Here is a 19,542-nt window from a genome sequence, read left to right on the forward strand (position 1 = left end):
GATAATCCATGGTTCAGACCGCCAGATCTGTCAAAGAACAAAAAAAAGAAAAACTTCCAGCGGTCCACTCAAATCCAGGAACCTCAAGTAAATCCATGGAACTCAAATCCTTCATTGGATTCGTCATGACGTAGAGTCGCCGATCCCCGACTGTTCCTGGGCTATTCTCTCTCTCTCTTTCACAGCCCCTGACAGTGACGATCGGGACTGCGTGCAATCAGCCCGGACGGGAGCGGGTGGACAAGAGGGGCTGTACTCCGGCTGTACAACAAGGGACCCCTCAACACGTTTTTTTGGGGTTACTTTTCGCATTCTTGTCCCGGTTCTTGTGGTTGGAGGCGCTTTAGGTTTTTTTATATTTTCTCCTTCGATTCCCCGAGGTTTTTTTTTTTTTTTTTTCTTTCTTTGGAGAAAATGATACATTGTGATGATATGCTCTCGAAAATTGCTTACTATTAAGCACTATAGAAGTTTTTATATGGAAATATATCTCCGGGTAATGATTGAAAATGGTATTCTATACTCCCGTATGTTGTAGTATACAAGTGGGACCCCCTATTGTTAGCAGACGGCTCCTCGTGTTAAGGGGGTGTGGGTTGCCCCCCTCATCTGGAGTCAGATTAAGCATATCTCTGTCCCAACCCTTTTTTTTTGTTTTTCTCCGTTACATCCATGTTCAGTGTCCACCACCGCCGGTGGGGTCTCAGGGATGGTGGAGCTTACAGGATTCCCCCCGGGGATCCCAGCGCAAGGCACGTTGTACAAGGTACTTAGCCGTTAGGAGGGGGAAGGTGCTTGCTCGGTTTCCGTACTTTGGGGATTGAGTTGGGTTTTAAATAGGTGGCTTCGTGTTTGGGCTTGCTGTCGGGGTCTGGGCATTGATTAGTTTGTTTGCTGCTTTCTTAGAAGGGCAAGTGGTGTAGATTCTCCCTTCACGTGGAGGTACCGTGTACAAAGTGCAACCAAGAGAGGATCAGCAATTTACATGGTTGTTCTGCAGCGTATATATTGTGTGCATAAGCTCTTGCTCTTGCTTTTTCTTTGAATACAGGTCCATAAATCTCTGTGGTGGCATATGACGTGCTCTACTGCGTATACGACAAACCCTAATGCATTTGTATATATCAAAGAGAGCCAATTATTCTTCAACCCCTCTAATAGAATACGTAGACGAGATAAATCTGATTCGTTTTCACCCCCAGCAGAATGCCATACGACTTTCATACTGTCAACCTTATCTCAGCCATATGGAACTGGTGGAGCAGTGGATTTGCTCCATACTCTCCATCATATCACATAGCCTAAATCAGACCAGGAGGGGCGCTGGGGCAGGCTCCATATGACGCTGCCAGATCGATCCATATTTATGGAGCCAGATCTATGTTGTGCTTTCTGACATGCAGGTGGCGAATGCTTACATTTTTCTGGGTGGATTCATCTCCGGCCATTACTACTGTTTACGGATAAATGTCGCTGCATCAGGATGGAGATATTTCGTTCTTACATACATTAAATCCAGGGTTCCAGGGCTCTTTCATTGATAATATTTGGTATCTGTCTGCTCCTACTAGAAGATTAAAGGTATCAAACAAAGGCGTACAAAAATAATACCTTGGAAATGTAATAACGTGCGACAGGCCTCCAAGAAGTGTCTAGCCCGTTGTATAATATTAAGTTATGTAGTACCAGCACAAATATCAAATCTTAAATCTCAAACTAATACAATGACGTATCCACAACCTTGGAGATCTAGATGGGATTATCTGGATCGTCCGTCTTGGGCAAAGCAGTTGTCTCGGTCTCTCGGGATTCAGGCTCAATGCCCTCACTAACAACCGGTTCCTGCTCAATCGCATGAATAGCATGCTCGACATTGACCACAGGACCTTTGAACCAGCGATGGGCATCAACAAACCACCAAATCGTAACCGCCACCATCGGCGCACCCCAAACAAGACAAGTCCAATTCATCTGATCCGGCGTCAAGTCTTTACCAGTAACACTAGGCAAACACAAAATTGGGACCATAAAAAGTACAAACACAACACCAACGCCACCAATAAACGGACCAAACGGACCCAGATGCCAGGGGCCCCTGCGGAACCGATTACCAACAAAGAACACCCGAATAGTGATAGGAATCGCAAAAGCAAAGAACTGCGCAATAGCGCCAATAGAGAACAAAGCACCAATCGCCACATCCCCAGCCAGAATAAGAAGACACATCAAAATACCGAGGATGGCGTTCAACACAACCGCATTAACGGGCGTCTGCGTATATGGATGCACCTGCTTCCAGTAATCCGAGAACGGAAAGCAGTCGTCACGAGCATAGGCATACGTAACCCGCGACGCGGCAACCATACACCCCTGACCCATCGAAAACCCACAGATAATCGTCAAAGCCAAAATAGCCATAGCCGACTTCTGCGGCATGACCTGCAGCAAATACGACGCCCAGGGCTGTCCCAGATCGGAATCGATAACGGCCTCGATATCAAGCACCGTGTATGCAACAACCAGTTGTAAGAACCAGCCCATTAACCCGCCCACGCCGGAAGTGAGCACGATTGCGCGCGGCGAGGCGATGTTCGCATTCGAGCACTCTTCGCTCAAATGGAATGGCGAGTCGTAGCCCGACATGGTCCAGATCACGCCGACGAAGGTCATGAGTACGGCGACGCCGTCGGGGAAGTCGGTTAGGTTTGTTATGTCGCCCCAGACTTGTTTGGAGGGTGTGAATTTCGGGCTGTTTTTTGTCCCCGCGGGGATCATGATGAGCACTGCGATCAGTGCGATGAAGTTGAATGTTGAGCCCCATGAGTTGAACTGCGCTACGCGCTTCGTGGACATGCTGCTGATTCCGGCGTGCAGGATCATTATGAGGGTTGTCAGGAGGAAGGTCTGCCATGTTGTCGGGGTGTAGGATGGGTTGTAGACTGAGACTGCTGCGAGGATCATTGCGCTGAGCGAGTAGTTGACTGATGGAGCTGCGGTTATTTGTCCGATCCAGTTGGACCAGCCGGTGATCCAGGCGGCGAAGGGTCCGTAGCCTGGGGGTGCGAGGACTGCTGCGGCGTAGTATAGTCCGCCGCTGTATAACACATTATTAGCCTTCTTTCAACACTAACTTCTTAGATGTGTTGGGGAGTGTGTCATACCTAGTCGGCATCGCCGAACATAGCTCTGCCATCGACATTGCAATGCACTGGATGAATATCATCGCAATGATCCAGCCCCAGACCATACCCGCTGTTCCGGCGTATCCCATTCCTTTAATCCAATCAATGTCAGCTATTCCCTGCACCCAATCGTACAAGCATGAATCTTTGGGTACTCACCATAGTACAGTGTACTCGCAAACGACGGTAGCAACCCCAGAACAGCAAAGCTGACGCAGAAAGTTGTCCATAGCGAGAACTCGCGCTTGAACTCTTGCTTGTAACCCAGCGCCGTGATCACCCTCTCATCGGCATCCATATCATGATCCGTATAGGGCACATCGCCATCTGGGAGCACGGATGTGACTTGAGCATTGTTAGCCTCGTGGTGTCCTTTGGAGATGTCCGAAACAAGAGTTTTGGTCTCCATGCTTGCGCCCATGGCCAAGATCGACGGGCAAGCCGCTATTAATGTATGCGATATATATCAACGAAATAAAATGACAACCGCACAAGGGGCGAACAATGTCTTCACCTCGAAGCAAGAGCCAAGTTAAATCGAAGTATAATAAAATAACCCAGGATTATGAGTTATAAAGCAAGCTGAACGGGGGGAGCATGATGTTATCTATGCATCGCACGGGGGATTTTGCCTTTCACCCCGCGCACTGGCGATCGCAAGAACCAACGAGACATGGGTTTCTAAACGAGTCGGAATAAAGCCAAACAAACTTGGAAGAATAGATATCGGATATCGGATATCGGACGACTCGAAATCATTGTGCAACGAAGACCAGTGTCAAGTGAGGGGAACGCCTCATGGAAGCCAGGCTCTCTCCGCAATGTACCCCTTGCAAAGAGGTGCGATAAGAGTAAATGACCATGGCTGTTGATAAATTAAAACGGATATATTGAACCGCAGGATAAACAGATACCTTATTCAAGTATGCAAATCGTCTTACTCCGCAAGCTTGTGATTTGTAGAGACGGAAGATGTCACCGCTCATTGGAGGCATAGGGCTTCGACGGTCGGTGCCACGAGCTTGGTTGAGAGAAATCTAGTCCCATTAGGGAAGCTCTAGGCGTTTTCAAGGGACTTCTGCCGTGAGAGAAAGTTAGGTTGCAGCTGACCTGGTTATCATCGTGATAACAGAGATAAGGGTTCGACTGGTGTCTTCTGAAACCCCCAGACCTGCTATTTATCAGTTACTTGTTATCTAAGGCTGTACCTGCCTTGTTGGGAAAAGAGACTTTGGATTGAATGCCGCAGAACCCCTGTTTCCAAGGCTGTTCTATGTATGTGCAACTATATATACTGGCTATTCCCTGGCGGATTTTCCTAAGCCGCCGCTTTTATGAAGCGCTTGGGCTTAGGCTCACTGAGTAGATGACACGGGCTCAGACTTGTGGGGCATACCCCGGTTAGTCACATGCAGAGTGACTGATGTCTTGTGAGTGCTAAGGTGCTCATTCCAAGTCTTGGTGGTTGGCATCGGGGTACGGAGTACTTGGTGACGCTTAGTGTTCAATCAGTGGGTAACTCTGGTGCACTATACCCAGAATGAATTAGCCCCTATAGGATCGTTGATATTATCGGCAGCATTGCTTCTATCCTTATTTTCTATGGCACTCTATCCTATTAAGACAACGTGTTATAACCTCACGGCGCAAAAAAGATCTAAAAGCTCTACCCATTAAGCAATCCATATTTAGGACAAATGTTCCTTCCATTTTCCAACTAAGAGCGGCTTCAGCTTAGAAGACCTTGGATATAAAAGTGGACTTTTCTTTTTATACTCCCGGGCTATATCTATGATATTAGAAACCAGAGACGAAGGCTTTAAGCACTCGGGCGATGGCCACTCGAACTTACCGGACCATATGCTCAGCAGAGAATGGATTCCGATTCTGGTCCTGTTTAAACTTGATTCAAGCAACCGGGTGACAACTAACCGAGCTACCTGGGCACTTGCTAACTGGACGTCCCTGGGCCAGTCCCACTAACTTTACCAAGCAGACCTCTCAATATTAATGTATGGCTCTCAATTCATAGGAATACCGGAAAAGCAGTCAATTGATCCAAGTATTGGGTTGGCGACTAGAGCGTCAACGGGATCCGTAGGAATGCCACAAGCGAGTCCAATCCTACATCAAGACTTCCCAAGTGGTGACTAACACCCTCAAATCTATGAAAGATTGGCCTGCCCCTCGTCTCGTCATTCTAACAAGAGACGTTGTTATTACACGCCTGACGGGACTGCTTCGCGTAGTAGCCGGAATGGCCCTACTTGTGTGAGCTATGGTTTCAGCACCAAGAGGATGGCTGGACATGATTTTTACTGGTGCGCGGAACTTGACAAGTGGAGAGTATCTTAAGCAGACGTGTAGAAACCCCCATCGATTTCTTTTCATGAAGCCCAAGGAGTGAAGAGCAGAGCCTAGTCGCCAGCACTCTCGAAGGACGAGACGATGGAACACTGGAAGAAACATACCTGAGATGTTCCTAGTGGACTTCGTAAGAGGATCCAGTCCTCGCAAATAAGTTGAAAAAAAAACGTTCGGTTTCGCAGACTGCTGATAGGAGTATAGGGAGGGTTCTCAGCGGTATGATGAAAGGGAAAGTCGCTTATCGATAGTGTACAATCACACATAGGGGCCATGAAAGACAGATTTACTTGGAAACAACTGTTTCTATGTGGTATTAAAAACAGAAAAGACTTTCATCGCTATTCTACACAGTACAGCCCTAGCCTGACCTCCGAAAGCCTTGATTCATATCGATCAAGGGAGACAGGTATATACCCTGGCGAATAATTTAGAAGGGCTAGAAGAAAGTCAGCATCGAATCCAAAGCTCCAAATCAACTGTAATTGACTCACGTTGTCCTCGGGGGCAATGGTGCGGTCGTAGTAGGTATCGAAGAAAGGAAGCTTGCGGAGGATATCGTTGCGCACACGGGGAACCTCGCCGAAGATGAAGAGGGCACCGGAGCCAAGGGCGACACCGAAGCCAGCAGCGACGGAACCACTATTTAGAACGTCGTTAGCACCTGTGTCTGATCTAACCTGAGAGAGTGGAATGCGGGATGTACTCACAGCTGGATAGCTGTGCCAAGGGTCATACCGGCGGCGGTGCGGGGGATGTAGTACCTGCAGATTAGTGATGCATTAGCTTGGTGTTCTCGTTGCTTGTTTAATCTGCCTTGGATATCCAGCTCTTTGGCCACGGTCTAGTAATCCCCGCTCCCACAGATGTCAGACACCCGTCGAGCTCTGCGGGAAGAGGGGAAAGGGGGGTCATCCAATCAATTAGGAAAGTAGCATTGGCCAGTGCAAATCCATGCTTCATTCGCCCAATCCAACATGCTGATTATCGACCCATGTGTACTGTCCGAGGTTCGAGGGGAAAGGGTATGGGGGAATCTCACTTGGGCGCATAGGCGGAGGCCTGGGCCGCGGCGCGGCGAGCAGTAGGGGCGAACTGTAGGGTATGTGTTAGCAATTGGCATGCTATCTTCTATCTCGTCTCATCCCGCGGCTCGGAAGCCGGTTGTGATACTCATGGCCCGATTGTCCTCTACCCGGAGCGCGGCCCAGTAGGCAATGAACGTCGGACCAGTATGCGAGGTTTTCTCGTCTTTTGGGTATGAGAGCACTTACCATCTTGAATTACACCGGAGTGATTTGGTGGGACAATTGCTAGGAGACAGGAGCTGGCGCTTGGTGGTCGACGAAAACCGGGAGTGCCCGAGCTGGCACGTGACCCCAAAGCGAGTGGCCAATCAGAGTGGGCGTAATTGTTTTCGTTCAAGTATGAAATGACAGGTGTTTTATTTGGAGTCCAGCCCAAAGTGAATTCATTTTTTGCCTTCAATCCTCTGTTCTCTATGCTCCGGCTGGAGATTTAAAAATATCAAATATCAAATACCACACCTAGAAGATCGCACTGAAAAAACCCCAAAACGGATAGCAAAAGAGGCACTTCAAGTAACCATGACTACTTGTTGATCAGAGAAAGTAAAAGAAATTAATGCGTTCATTGACTTAGTACTAGGAAGCCTTGCGGCTCCCGAGCAGCTGATACGCCTAGACTCCAAAAGTTCGTGTGAAGGCTGAAAAGAAATGGAATAAGATATGTGCTTCAAAAAACCCCTCGGTCTGACATGCAAGAAGTTCAACTGAAACAGGATTGATCGAACAGACGCACGGAAGGAAAGCAGAATCAATCAAATACAGTGGAAACAAAAGATTATAAGAACCACGTAGCCAAACACCCTAACTGTACATTTGTCTCATTAGTCGACTTTGTCGGTCGAGCCTCCATTCAGGAAACCCTCCTTGCCGTCAAGGTGGAAGAAGCCACCGTTGTTTGTGGTGGTGTTGCCAATAATACCGCCGCGCGCAGCACTACGTCTAAGGCGTCCACGTCCGAAGATGGTGGCCACAGCAATCACGGCACCCAGGATGATGAAAAATAGGATGGGATGGGTGCTGAGGAGGGATCGAGCGAAGAATAAGATAGTCTCAAAGGTGCCGATAGTAGATTTGGGTGACAACTTCGAAGGGGAAGCGATGACCAGAGGGATGGTCTCGAGAATGGAGGTACGCGATGCCATGATAGGAGCTCCGCTTGAAGCAGTATCCCAGTAGCGGCGGTTCTATAGGAAGTCAGTTATAGTGCTCGAACAAATCCCACGAGGGAAGACTTACATCTTGGTCATTGATAATAACGCGGTCACCAGCTTCCACATCGATGCCGTAGGTTGTGCGTAGCCAGCGCTCCCAAAAGTCACCATCGGCCCAAGCAAATGCGACTTGCTTCTTGTCATCCTCGCGGATCGTAATACGCATGTTTTTCGCAGCCCGCAGTGCACGCTGATCATTGCGGTCATCGGCTTCTTCAATACGCAATTGCTTGGAATCACGAAGTTCGGCTCGCTCAAGGCGGAACAGCTGGACCTGCTTATCCATCCATTCAAGGGCGGCTTCCTTCAGCTCGCGCTTGGACTGCTTGAAGTCGTCGCTACGGCGACGACTGAGGAGTCCCAGAACCACGAACTTTCCGTCCATGATTTCTTGAGCATTAGATGCGGTGAGCTCAGGTACAATGGGCAGCCACACAGTTTGCATCCACGACAGGATCTGACGGAAATCTCTCATGTCCTTAGGAGCAAGCGCATTGTAGTAATTGGGACGTCCGTCACGGACAACCAGAAGACGAGGCCAGGTAGAGATTTTGAACCGCTCGGAAAGAGCAGCACTGTCAGACTTAACAATGCGAGCGTGTCCCACAAGACTAAGAGTGAGGCGGTTCATGGCCTCAAAATCTTCAGATGTGGTCGCGTGGTCGTAAAGATACAGGAACAAGACCTCTTCGGTTGTTTCCAACTCCTTAAAAGTAGTCGCGTCAACATCCTGAATGCTCGAACCTACACCAACAGCTTTGTTGGTGTACGCGATCAGATCTCCCAAGCCACGAAGACCAGTATATTCAACTCTCTCGCCGCCACGGAAGAAGTAGATCGTCGGGTAGGCATTCACGCGAGCATCTTCACACAGTCGCTTCTCAATTTCACAGTTCACTTCGCCAACATTGAGAGTATCCTTCATCTCCTTGGCCATCGAGTTCCAGTTCGGGGCTAAAGCCTGGCAATGATGGCACCAAGGAACATAAAACTTGATGATCCAGGGGTCATGGGTAGTCGTGACAAGACTTTGGAAACTCTCCGCAGTGAGTGGGATAGAAACACCCTGGGGATTAGCAGGCCGTCCTTGGAGCTTGGCCTTGACAGACTCAGGGCTAACGCCTTCCAGTTCCGCGGTCTCGATGCTCTGCTTCTCGACAGCTGTTTTCGCGCCAGGCTTTACCACTTCAGGCTTGGCGGTCATTTCCATGCTCTTGGCGCCGACTTTCGGAATTTGGACGCCTTGGGAAGGTCGGGACCCAGGCTTGATCGTCTCGAGTTTGGCTTCAATCAAAGCACCAATCTCTGACATCGTCTTGGCACCAACGGGGGGCCCGTTCTGAACGCCCATATCATAGAACGCCCACGCGGGGAAGAATTCGACGTTCAGCTTCTTGCAGAAATCGCCGAAGGCCAGGCAGTTTACGGACCCGAAATGGAGATTGTAGTAGCCAGTGAATGAGTCCAAGGACGCGAGCTCATCGGGCTTCATTCCGGAGAGGAATAAGGGATTTGAGGTCTATCACCAATCAGATCGAAGCCTCAAAAGGTTCAGAACAACGGAATAAACACTCACGTAGTAGTACTCATATAGAGTCTGGTACATTGGGGCGGCCGTCCGACAATGAGGGCAAGAGGGGGAATAGTGTTTGATCATCCTAGAATAGTTAGAGTCTCGAGGGTTTATTTATTCCTGTGTAAGGGGTCCTCACCAGTAACCATCTTTGGTCACTTCCTCGAAATTCTCCGGGGTCAGCTGCCTCAACGGGGGCACTTCAATATCATTGAATATTGTGGGTGTGTCGGGATCCACGCCACGAGCGCCCCTCTTAACTAGTGTATCTCCGGATTCTTGGTCGGAGGAAGCATCTGAAGGCGTGCCCAAAGCAGGCGCTACCAACAGTGAGAGGAGGGACCACCCCAGCCAGGACGGTTTCATTTTGGTGGAAGAAAAAAGGCGAATAACTTGAGTGACAGTTTGAAGGAGAGTATAAGTAGTTTCGAATATGTGTCACAGCTGAGCAAAACGAAGGACTCTGGTCGAAGTAGGGAGGATAATCGCGAAATGTTACAGGTGGCACATTGGACGGGGGCGAAGACTGGCGACTCGGGTGGGCACTGGTCACGTCGCAGAAAGAAACAGCACTTAGCGACTATAGCGCCCAGTAGCTGAGAGCAAAATAGAACTGCACACAGCCCAAACAAAGAACCAGATGTGAGGCTTTGATGGTATCGGGAAAAGGTGAGTTGGTGCCTTTCCCCTTGCCGTTTGGGTGGAACATAAGGTTAATCCGATCCGGGCCGACTTCAACACTTCATCTCCCTGGAACATAGCGGCTTCAATACCACCAAACTCATTCACAATGCGCTCTACACTTCGGCTACTGGCCAATGTCAAGCCCCGGTATTTGGAGCCTTTTGCTCCTACCGGATTGACGGGCCTTTTCACCCACCCCAGCCCTCGCCCTACTTTAATTTACCTTTACTCGACTACTCTGCAGAAGTTGCAGGCGTTCCCCGAATCCTCCGCCTACCGCCAATCCGTTGAAGCTTTGACCCGCCACCGTCTCCAGGTCATTGAATCGCAAAAGCCCGCCGGATTTGATGCCTGGTTGGAGCGTGTGCGGAAGGTCGTGGGATCCGAACCCGAGCGGTTCGCTAAGGTCCAGCGCCCCGACGGCTCCTACACCCATGCCGCTGCCCAACAGAAGGATGGAACCGACAACGCCCGTGGTGAAGAATGGGATGGCGAAAGCCTCTCTGCCTCGACTGAGGGTCCCCATCGTACCCCGCAACAAGAGGCGGAATGGGCTAAAATCATGAACGAGGCCAGTGAGACCACTGACAAGGCCGAGCATGACTTCTACCACCAAGATATGAAATGGGAGAGCGAGCCTGCCCTTGATGCCGACCAGTATGTGTACCTACTTCTCCGAATCGGCCTAGAACAGCCAGGCAATGGAATGCTAACCTCTTGCGAAGGATCTCTCACGTTGAACAGCAAATCGGCGCCGGCCTTATTGAGGAGATCATCCAGGTCGCAGAGACAGAGCTCAAGCTTGTAGATGAGTTGGCCAAGGCCAAGGTGTAAGTGGAAATCCCAAATTCGGGGTCTGGACTTACTGCTGACACTTTCACAGGTGGGAGGAACTTGAGGAGAAGCCCCGACCCGGCCAGTGGACCTACTTCGAGCGTGGCAACTAAACAGCGATTCTGGAATTGCTGTGAATTTTAATCTCTGTAACTACTACTAGAGGTCTCTTTGTTCGAATACATGTTTTGAGAGTTCAATCATCTGAGGTTTAGGGTTGGTTGTAGAGCTACTAGACTATAATTTGTGTATTCGATCAATGCAACGATATGACCAGGTTGAATTTCTTTTGAAAATTGGTTGGTGTAATTGAGGCATCTTCCTAGTATATATTAACTAGTTATAGAGGCCATTAGTTTTCTAGTTCCAATTCCAAGTTTATATATCAGAGCGATGATTATGTACCGGGAAGCATATCGAAAGTATTTCCATTCCTCTTTCGTGCAAAGACTTCCTTGGACTAATCTTACATTTCAATAGACTCACACAGCAAATCTACATAGCTTCCTTCATCAATGTAAATGAATGAGTAGGACATTTGTATAGCGGATAGACCGACTGGAAGGCGGTGAGTCAAGGCGGGAATCCCTTGTGGACACATACATTGCTGTCCCTGAATGAAGCGCTCTCCCTCTAGCTCTCCTTCATCTCAATCCTTTCTTAATTCCTCCAATTAATAACTTGCTCCGAGGATCGCTCCTCCCTATCATCGGGCTGTCTGAGCGGCTCGCGGAATCCCATATCGCTGTCACAGGCCCAACACCGCATCACACAAACACTCGTCTCATCCCCCACACAACATGCGGCTCGACGTCAAGGTACGCAAATGCAGATGATGAAATGCTTCATATAGTTGCGGGTCTGCTCTGCAGCAGATATGACGATATGATTTCGCAGGTGGACGTCCAGAATTGGAGCGATTGCTGACAATAAATGTTACAGAGGCAGCTGTTTGCCCGCTCCGAGCGGGTAAAGGGGATTGATTTCCACCCTACAGAGCCCTGGGTAAGCTTTTCCAATCCTTTCGGCAGCTTTGCTCAAACTAATTTATTTCTTAGATCTTGACGACCTTGTATAGCGGTATGCTGAGAGAGGGGCAGTATGGGAGATGTCCAATGCGCTAATTACTTGTCCAGGTCATGTCTACATCTGGTCTTACGAATCGCAGGTAAGATCCGCCACAAATTCACAAATTCACACTCTCCATACTCTTATCTAAACTGTCTGCCCTCTAGTCTATCATCAAAACCTTCGAACTCACCGATGTCCCCGTTCGTGCCGGTCGATTCATTGCGCGGAAGAACTGGATTGTCTGCGGTTCAGATGACTTCCAGCTCCGGGTCTACAATTACAACACATCCGAAAAAATCACCTCCTTTGAAGCACACCCGGATTACATCCGTTCTATTGCCGTCCACCCCACCCAGCCGTTTGTGCTCACAGCCTCCGATGACATGACAATTAAGCTTTGGGACTGGGAGAAGGGTTGGAAGTGCGTGCAAGTGTTCGAGGGCCACAGCCACTATGTTATGGGCATGGCGATCAACCCGAAGGATACCAACACCTTCGCCTCCGCGTGTTTGGACCGGACCGTGAAGATCTGGAACCTCGGCTCTCCTCATGCCAACTTCACACTCGAAGCTCACGAGACGAAAGGTGTCAACCACGTCGACTACTACCCACAGGCCGATAAGCCATACCTCCTCACCACCTCCGACGATAAGACCGTCAAGATTTGGGACTACACCACGAAGGCACTCATTGCAACCCTCGAGGGCCACACGAGCAATGTCTCATTTGCTTGCTATCACCCCGAACTCCCTGTGATCATTTCAGGTTCTGAAGATGGAACCGTTAAAATTTGGCACGCAAACACCTACCGCCTGGAGCAGTCATTAAGCTATGGTCTAGAACGAGCATGGTGTGTTTCCTACCAGCGGGGTAGACAGGGAATTGCGATGGGTTTCGACGATGGTGCTGTCGTGGTGAAGATGGGTCGGGAAGAGCCCGCCGTCTCAATGGATGGCTCTGGTAAGCTCATCTGGGCGAGACACAGTGAGGTCGTGTCGTCAGTGATCAAGGGCGGTGATGCTACTGTCAAGGACGGCGAGCCCCTTTCTCTACCAACAAAGGATTTGGGACAGTGCGAGGTGTACCCGCAGACCCTGTCTCACTCCCCTAATGGACGTTTCGTTTCTGTCTGTGGTGATGGAGAATACATCATCTACACCGCACTGGCGTGGAGAAACAAGGCGTTTGGGCAGGCTCTTGATTTTGCCTGGGGTGCGAAAGACAACAGCAACGACTACGCTATCCGCGAGTCATCGACAAGTGTCAAGATTTTCAAGAACTTCAAAGAGCAGAGCGCCGGTCTTGATGTTGGGTTCCAAGCCGAGGGCCTGTCTGATGGTGTTCTTCTGGGTGTGAAGGGTCAAGGTGGCATTGGCTTCTTTGATTGGGAGACTGGCAGCCTGGTTCGGAGAATTGAAGCAGACCCGAAATCCGTAAGTTGTTCGTTCTGGCGAGCTATTTCAAAATCATGCTAATTGACATGCACAGGTCTACTGGTCCGAATCTGGCGAACTGGTTACCCTTGCCTGTGAAGATGATTTCTACGTTCTCCGTTACTCCCGCGAGGAGTATATCAACGGTCTGAACGCCGGTGAGGCCGACGAAGATGGAGTCGAGGCGGCTGTTGAGTTGGTTGCTACGATCAACGAGACCGTCCGGACTGGACAGTGGGTTGGAGATTGCTTCATTTACACCAACTCTACGAACCGCCTGAACTACCTTGTCGGTGACCAGACCTACACAATCTCTCACTTCGACCAACCGATGTATGTTCTTGGCTACCTGCCCCGGGATGGCCGTATCTACCTTGCCGACAAGGACGTCAACGCCGTCTCCTTCGGCCTTTCTCTCAGCATGCTTGAATATCAAACAGTGGTGCTGCGCGGTGATATGGAAATGGCATCTGAGCTCCTCAAGGATGTGCCCCAAGACCAGATGAACAAGGTCGCGCGCTTCCTCGAAGGCCAAGGATATAAGGAAATGGCCCTGGAAGTCGCTACGGACCCCGAGCACCGCTTCGAGCTGGCCCTTGCGCTGAGCGATCTTCAAACCGCACTCACCATTGCCCGCGAGGCCAATGTCGAGCACAAATGGAAGATTGTTGGTGATGCTGCCCTGGCTGGTTGGAACCTTGCTCTGGCCCAGGAGTGCTTCACCAACGCCAAGGATGTAGGTTCTTTGCTACTGTTGCACACTGCCAGCAACAACCGTGAAGGCCTCAACGCCCTGGCCGCTCAGGCCTCGGAGTCTGGCCTCCACAACGTCGCCTTCTCCACTCTGTGGTCTCTAGGCGATATCGACGGTTGCATTGCTCTCCTCCTCCAGACCAACCGCACCGCCGAGGCAGTTCTCCTCGCCCAGACCTACAAGCCCTCGAGCGCCCCTAAACTCGTTGTCCAATGGAAGGAATCCCTAGAGCAATCTAACAAGTCCAAGGTTGCCCGCCTCATTGGTGTCCCGCCTGGTGCGCCCGACGTCGCCTCTACCGATGACGATCTCTTCCCCGAGTGGGATGAGTACATTCGCCTAGAGAAGGAGGGTGCCGTCCCTGAGCCCCCTTCCTCAGAGTCTTTGATTGATATCAATGGCGATGATGAAGAGCCCGCGAGTGCGACCAATGGTGCACCCGAGGCGGATGAGGAGGCAGAGAAAGCCGAAAAGGCTGCAGTGGACGAGGCCGATGCTGCCGAAGCCGAGTAAACGAGCAAAAATCACCGGGATCTGTTTGGTGACTTTTTAGGAGAGTTAGGTTGATCGTTTGTTTTCTGGCTGACCGGTCAGTTCATTCTTGATTGCGAGCGGCGTCTTAACGTGTGTCCGACTTTTTTTTCATTTTCTTATTTGTAATTGCGCTGTCATGTGTCTCTGGAGCAAATTACATGCCTAGATACAAGCAATATGTTTCCCTCTATTTCCAGTGGTTTGGTTGATTTACTAGATTATTGTACATGTATACTATACCGGATTTTCCCTGGTGCTTATGTATCTGGTTTATACTCCATGAACGTAAATGTAAAGTAGAAAATAAAGTACATGAATATTTCTCGATACTCAGCCATCTGGAGCCCCAATGGACCGTAGCCATTATTAGCGGTCTAGGCCGAGATCGGGCCAAAGCCAGATGAAACAAACCCTCCTTCGTACCTCACCAACGAGAGTCACCATTCTCAAATTCTGACCCTTTGCGCTAGCACATCTTGTCCTTTCATCTTTTCGAGAACGGGAATTTGCACAGGTTCCATCTTGTTAATCCTGAGAAGTGTAGCAACATGGCTGTGACAAAGCATCTGCGAGACCCCCCTCCGTTGGACGAGCTTGCAGCTGTTATTGAGAAAGCCCTTTTATTCAATTTTAAAACTGCAAGTGCAACAGTTGTCGAGTGTCCAGACCTTAAACAACCACCATTCAACCTCGCTGCGTCTGGGCTTTCCGGAAGTCCTCGGATCGCGGACATAGGTGGACAACAACATCTCTTCCCGAGACCGATCCTCAATGCGAAATATTCGCTAATTTCTATGGCCCAAGATATGGAAATGTCCCCTAAGGCAGGTTTTCTTCTTGGGGCAGGCGCCGCTCCATTTCAGGATATTGGTCAAAACGCCGAGCTGGCGCCCAATCTATCCTGGAGATCAAGCGAAAACGCACCTAGCTTTGATGATCCAAGCTCGCTGACCTTCGACAATGGCACACGGGTGATCAAGGTCCAGGGAGACCGAGACCATACGCCGCTATGTGATCGCACGTCGAGCAGAAATTCCGCGTTGATGGTCAACCTCTTCGGATCAGATGGAGATACTGGCCCGGTTCTCAAAATCAATGCCAAGGCGCGGAAGGGAGAAGATAATTTCACCGACTGTATACGTTATGGCTTGCAAAAGGTCTATGGGGATTCCAAACCAATCAGCCTTGGTGGGGTTTTTCTTTTGAAATCTGGAAAAGCCATGTTTCACATCATGCCTGATTTTCCCCCGGAAGATCAATTGCCATTTCGAGATCGCAAGCAGCTAGAAACGGAATGGCTGTCATATCATATATTCCAGGCTCCTATAGTCTGCTTGACTGTGATGCACAGTAGTGATCCGGAAGGATTAGGGTTAAGAATGGACCATACTCACTGCTTTGGCGTAAATAGGAACACCAAAGGAGGTCATTACCATTATGATATTCAGGATGGGGATGAGGAGGTTGAGTATGAGGCTTACTTTAATGTCGCATCTGTGGTTTATAGGGTGGATCGGCCTGGTGTTTAGTTACATTAATGATGATATACGTTTAAATAAGAATACAAGACAGCGCCTTAGGTGGGCCATTGTCTGCGGGTATCCACAAGCTACCAAGAATCAAGAGCCCTCCACCCCCGTGGAACAGTTGCTGCAATTGATATAAATTGAATTTACCACGTCGCATCTAAACCCGCTAAGACGTGATCCATCTTACTCGGCGAGGAACATATTCAAAGACGTATAATGCAAACCTGCTTTGGCATTGTCCATTGTAAAGTTTTATCGAGAATACAGAACAAGGGTGCAGACGATGACCGCTTGAGAAAAGCAAAGAAACAATGGGTAAGAAAGGAACCTGCCTGGAGAGAATGAACACTTGAGATGGAAGGGAGATGACCGAACAAGACAAGAAAATCAAATCAAAGCGCTCAACGGCCGTATGAAACGAGAAGAAACAATGTCGTCTCGAAGATCAGGAGCGACTCCGATATCAAGATGCCACAGACTCCTTTGTGATGGGAAACCGAACAATATGAGGAACACAGCAAGGAAAAAGGGGAAAAGGAAAAAGAAAAAGATCAAGATTGGTCGATATGTTAATGAAAGGCATATACGCAGTTAAAAAAGGAAATGGTCTCTATGAACCTCCTATTCTCTCTTACTTGCACCGGGCATTCTCGATCTAATCTGACAAGGTGAGAGACCTTACTCCGGGATGCTACCGAAGGACGGGTCTTTAACACTGCCGCCTGCATCGCCGAGGCCAGCCACGGGTCGGTTGTACGACCATCCCTCGAACTGTTGCTGCATGGTTTGCGACAGGACGGGGCCATCGACATATGAGTCCTGAGGTGCTTCTCTGGTGAATTCAACATCGAAGTTTTCAGTATCACGGGCATCCACCTGAATAAAGTTAGCCACATGTTGGTTCAATACATGATCGGAGGCAAAGAATACATACCACATTTGGTCGGAAGCTAGGTTCGTACTTCCGCTGGAGAAGCTTGCGCCAGTCAATGTTGGCAAAGAAGTGGTGAGACTTGATCTCCGCAGCGCCGTTAGCACCCAGGCGGCGCACGGGGTCACGGTCCAACAGACGACTGAGAAGATCTCGTGCAGCAGGCGGGACAATGTCGCTGCTGGGGAAGGTCAGAGGCTCTTGCAAGATCTTGCGATACATTTCGTTGGTGTTTTCATCATAGAATGGAGGCAGGCCTGTCAACATCTCGTAGAGCAAGACACCGAGAGTCCACCAATCCACGGTCTTGGTGTAGCCGTTGCCGAGGAGAAGTTCCGGAGCGAGATATTCGGGAGTTCCACAGAACGCTTGGGTTTGGTTAGCTATGTAGGGCTTATCATGAGTGAGGAGATCTTACTATTGGTTCGGTCCTCGTCTTTCATATCCAGCTTGCAGAGACCGAAATCACAAAGAGCGATATGCCCGGTGTAATCGAGAAGAATGTTCTCAGGCTTAAGATCTCGGTAGATAACCTTGAAGCCGTGCAGACACTCGAGAGCGCACAGCAACTCTGCGGTGTAGAAACGGGCTCTGTTGATATCAAACCGTTGTTCCCTTTGCAAATGGTGGAACAACTCTCCGCCGTTCACAAACGCCAACACGAAGTACAACTTCTCGGGCGACTGGAATGAGAATTTCAGCGGAACAATAAACGGATTGTTGATCTGCGCAAGAACCGACCGCTCGGCAAGCGTGTGTGTGACTTCCGATCGCGAGATAATGTGAGCCTTGCGAATTGTCTTGAGGGCGTAGATCCGACCAGTATCCTTCTTCCTGTGATTTTCCGAGTGTTAGCATTTTGAAAGCAAAATAAGTAAATCTTGAGTCCACTTACATGACCTGCATGACCTTGCCGAAACTACCCTTGCCAACAACCTTGAGCAGATCAAAGTCTTCTAACTTAAGACTCCGCTGCTTGTTCTCCACGAAGGAAATACCAATCTTGACCGAACCAACACCAAATTGGAGATCCAACCACTCAGCACCCTGCTGACCCAGTTGACGCCCTTGCTCATGGTGGGCTGCGGCAGCCTTCTGGTTGTCCTTCTTACTGAGTTTCGGATCCTCCACATATGGCTGGCTCTCTTCGAAGCGAGGGTTGACCTTGCATGCACCCAAGAAAATGTCCTCACTTCGTCCGGCACCAGGCCGGGCTGTAGGGTTGCGCAGATACAGCTGTACATTCAACTCTGTCTTCCGGGACACATCGAACTTGAATGCTGTATTGTCGCCAGCCCACAATGGGCTCTCTGGAGTTCCCGACACGGCATCCACAAAGACCTGGTTCTTTTCGAAATCAAGGAGGGCATACGGGAGGTATTTGGTGGAATAGCGACCGTGGATGGTGGGGGCGGCATTGATTCCCCCGCTTGTGGACTGCGGTCTGCCAGATGGCACAAAGGAACCCGCTTGGTTTTGAGTTGAATGTGATGATGAAGAAGTGCTTGGGCGTAGCGAAGAGGGCGCATAAGAGTTATTTTGGAAATGCGAGTTGAAGATCTGTTGGAAGTGAGGAGACAGCGAAAAATTGCGCCCTTCGTGGAGTGTCACAATAAGGATTCCTGGGTTCACGGGCGCCACAGGAGGGGAGACAAGAGACTCTGAGGCCGCTATAAAAAACCGATGAAATGATTAGTTACCGAGGAGGATTCCAGTAATATTTATATAAGAATAACATACCGATCCCGTTCGTTGATGGGGTGGCGGAGGGCGGGTTAGAGGCCACAGGTGTCAGGGCCTCGTCGCCATTTGAATCACCCTTGATCGTCGAAGTAGACGACGACCGGCCAAATGATGAGGTCAAGGGTGCCAGATGCGTCTCCTTCAACTCTTAAGACGAGTTGTATAATTAGCAAATGCCTATGGCGTTTCACTGCAAATGCAGAGAGGGGTATTGAGGGGGGGAGAGAGGGAGACCAACTGCCAGTAAACATACTTTTAGTGAGCTTCCAGGACATAGTGGCGGTTGTTGTAAAAAAAAAAGGTTGAGAAGAAGAGATCAAAGTCCAAGATACCGCAATGCGTGTGTGCAGGGTGCTAAAGAATCACCCAATAATCAACATGTGACCCCCAAAATAAACCTGGAGAAGCCACACAAGGACACAGATAATACACACGCAAAAGGAAAGACGTCGAGACAGAGACAACCACCACTATAGCTTTCGAAATCCGTATGGAAGCACAACTAAGGATAAGAAAAGAAGTCGGGGAGATCGAAGATCAAATGAGAATGAGAGAGGGGAAGTTCCCCCTGTAACTATAATACGAAGATTACTATATATTACGATGGATTA

General features: G+C 49.5%; 7 protein-coding genes across 7 annotated transcripts; 3 read left to right on the top strand and 4 right to left on the bottom strand.

The window, feature by feature from the left end:
- Positions 1-1,749: 1,749 nt before the first annotated feature.
- On the bottom strand, positions 1,750-3,603 carry N7455_005356 (amino acid permease; the record flags this gene model as incomplete). Its single annotated transcript, XM_040955357.2, has 3 exons — positions 1,750-3,094; positions 3,162-3,273; positions 3,342-3,603. The coding sequence occupies 3 exons, from the start codon at positions 3,601-3,603 to the stop codon at positions 1,750-1,752; spliced, it is 1,719 nt and encodes a 572-aa protein (XP_040814119.2).
- Positions 3,604-5,835: 2,232 nt separating this feature from the next.
- On the bottom strand, positions 5,836-6,861 carry N7455_005357 (cytochrome b-c1 complex subunit 10). Its single transcript, XM_065605016.1, has 5 exons — positions 6,821-6,861; positions 6,589-6,641; positions 6,257-6,310; positions 6,041-6,188; positions 5,836-5,985 (listed from the first exon to the last, which is right to left on the bottom strand). Exons 1-5 carry the CDS (start codon positions 6,821-6,823, stop codon positions 5,977-5,979), a joined length of 267 nt encoding a protein of 88 aa, XP_065461916.1. The 5' UTR covers positions 6,824-6,861; the 3' UTR covers positions 5,836-5,976.
- A 594-nt stretch (positions 6,862-7,455) lies between these two features.
- Positions 7,456-9,784, bottom strand: N7455_005358 (putative disulfide isomerase; the record flags this gene model as incomplete). The annotated part of the gene is made up of 4 exons (XM_040955442.2): positions 7,456-7,818; positions 7,871-9,364; positions 9,422-9,503; positions 9,558-9,784. The coding sequence occupies 4 exons, from the start codon at positions 9,782-9,784 to the stop codon at positions 7,456-7,458; spliced, it is 2,166 nt and encodes a 721-aa protein (XP_040814074.2).
- Positions 9,785-10,208: 424 nt separating this feature from the next.
- N7455_005359 (complex I NDUFA5 subunit family protein) lies at positions 10,209-11,049 on the top strand (the record flags this gene model as incomplete). Its single annotated transcript, XM_040955360.2, has 3 exons — positions 10,209-10,759; positions 10,828-10,932; positions 10,986-11,049. The coding sequence occupies 3 exons, from the start codon at positions 10,209-10,211 to the stop codon at positions 11,047-11,049; spliced, it is 720 nt and encodes a 239-aa protein (XP_040814085.1).
- Positions 11,050-11,736: 687 nt separating this feature from the next.
- Positions 11,737-14,707, top strand: N7455_005360 (coatomer subunit beta'; the record flags this gene model as incomplete). Its single annotated transcript, XM_040955464.2, has 6 exons — positions 11,737-11,754; positions 11,879-11,941; positions 11,995-12,016; positions 12,073-12,104; positions 12,172-13,440; positions 13,496-14,707. The coding sequence occupies 6 exons, from the start codon at positions 11,737-11,739 to the stop codon at positions 14,705-14,707; spliced, it is 2,616 nt and encodes an 871-aa protein (XP_040814159.2).
- A 569-nt stretch (positions 14,708-15,276) lies between these two features.
- On the top strand, positions 15,277-16,257 carry N7455_005361 (uncharacterized protein; the record flags this gene model as incomplete). Its single annotated transcript, XM_040955490.2, has 1 exon — positions 15,277-16,257. One exon carries the CDS (start codon positions 15,277-15,279, stop codon positions 16,255-16,257), a length of 981 nt encoding a protein of 326 aa, XP_040814171.2.
- A 521-nt stretch (positions 16,258-16,778) lies between these two features.
- On the bottom strand, positions 16,779-19,231 carry N7455_005362 (serine/threonine-protein kinase). Its single transcript, XM_040955341.2, has 6 exons — positions 19,185-19,231; positions 18,929-19,078; positions 18,084-18,858; positions 17,607-18,022; positions 17,192-17,556; positions 16,779-17,133 (listed from the first exon to the last, which is right to left on the bottom strand). The coding sequence occupies exons 1-6, from the start codon at positions 19,204-19,206 to the stop codon at positions 16,936-16,938; spliced, it is 1,926 nt and encodes a 641-aa protein (XP_040814216.1). The 5' UTR covers positions 19,207-19,231; the 3' UTR covers positions 16,779-16,935.
- Positions 19,232-19,542: the final 311 nt, after the last annotated feature.

The sequence above is a fragment of the Penicillium solitum genome (genome assembly GCF_028829755.1).
Source record: "Penicillium solitum strain IBT 25940 chromosome Unknown utg000003l_segment0_segment0, whole genome shotgun sequence".
In the NCBI taxonomy this organism is placed as follows: Eukaryota; Fungi; Ascomycota; class Eurotiomycetes; order Eurotiales; family Aspergillaceae; genus Penicillium; species Penicillium solitum.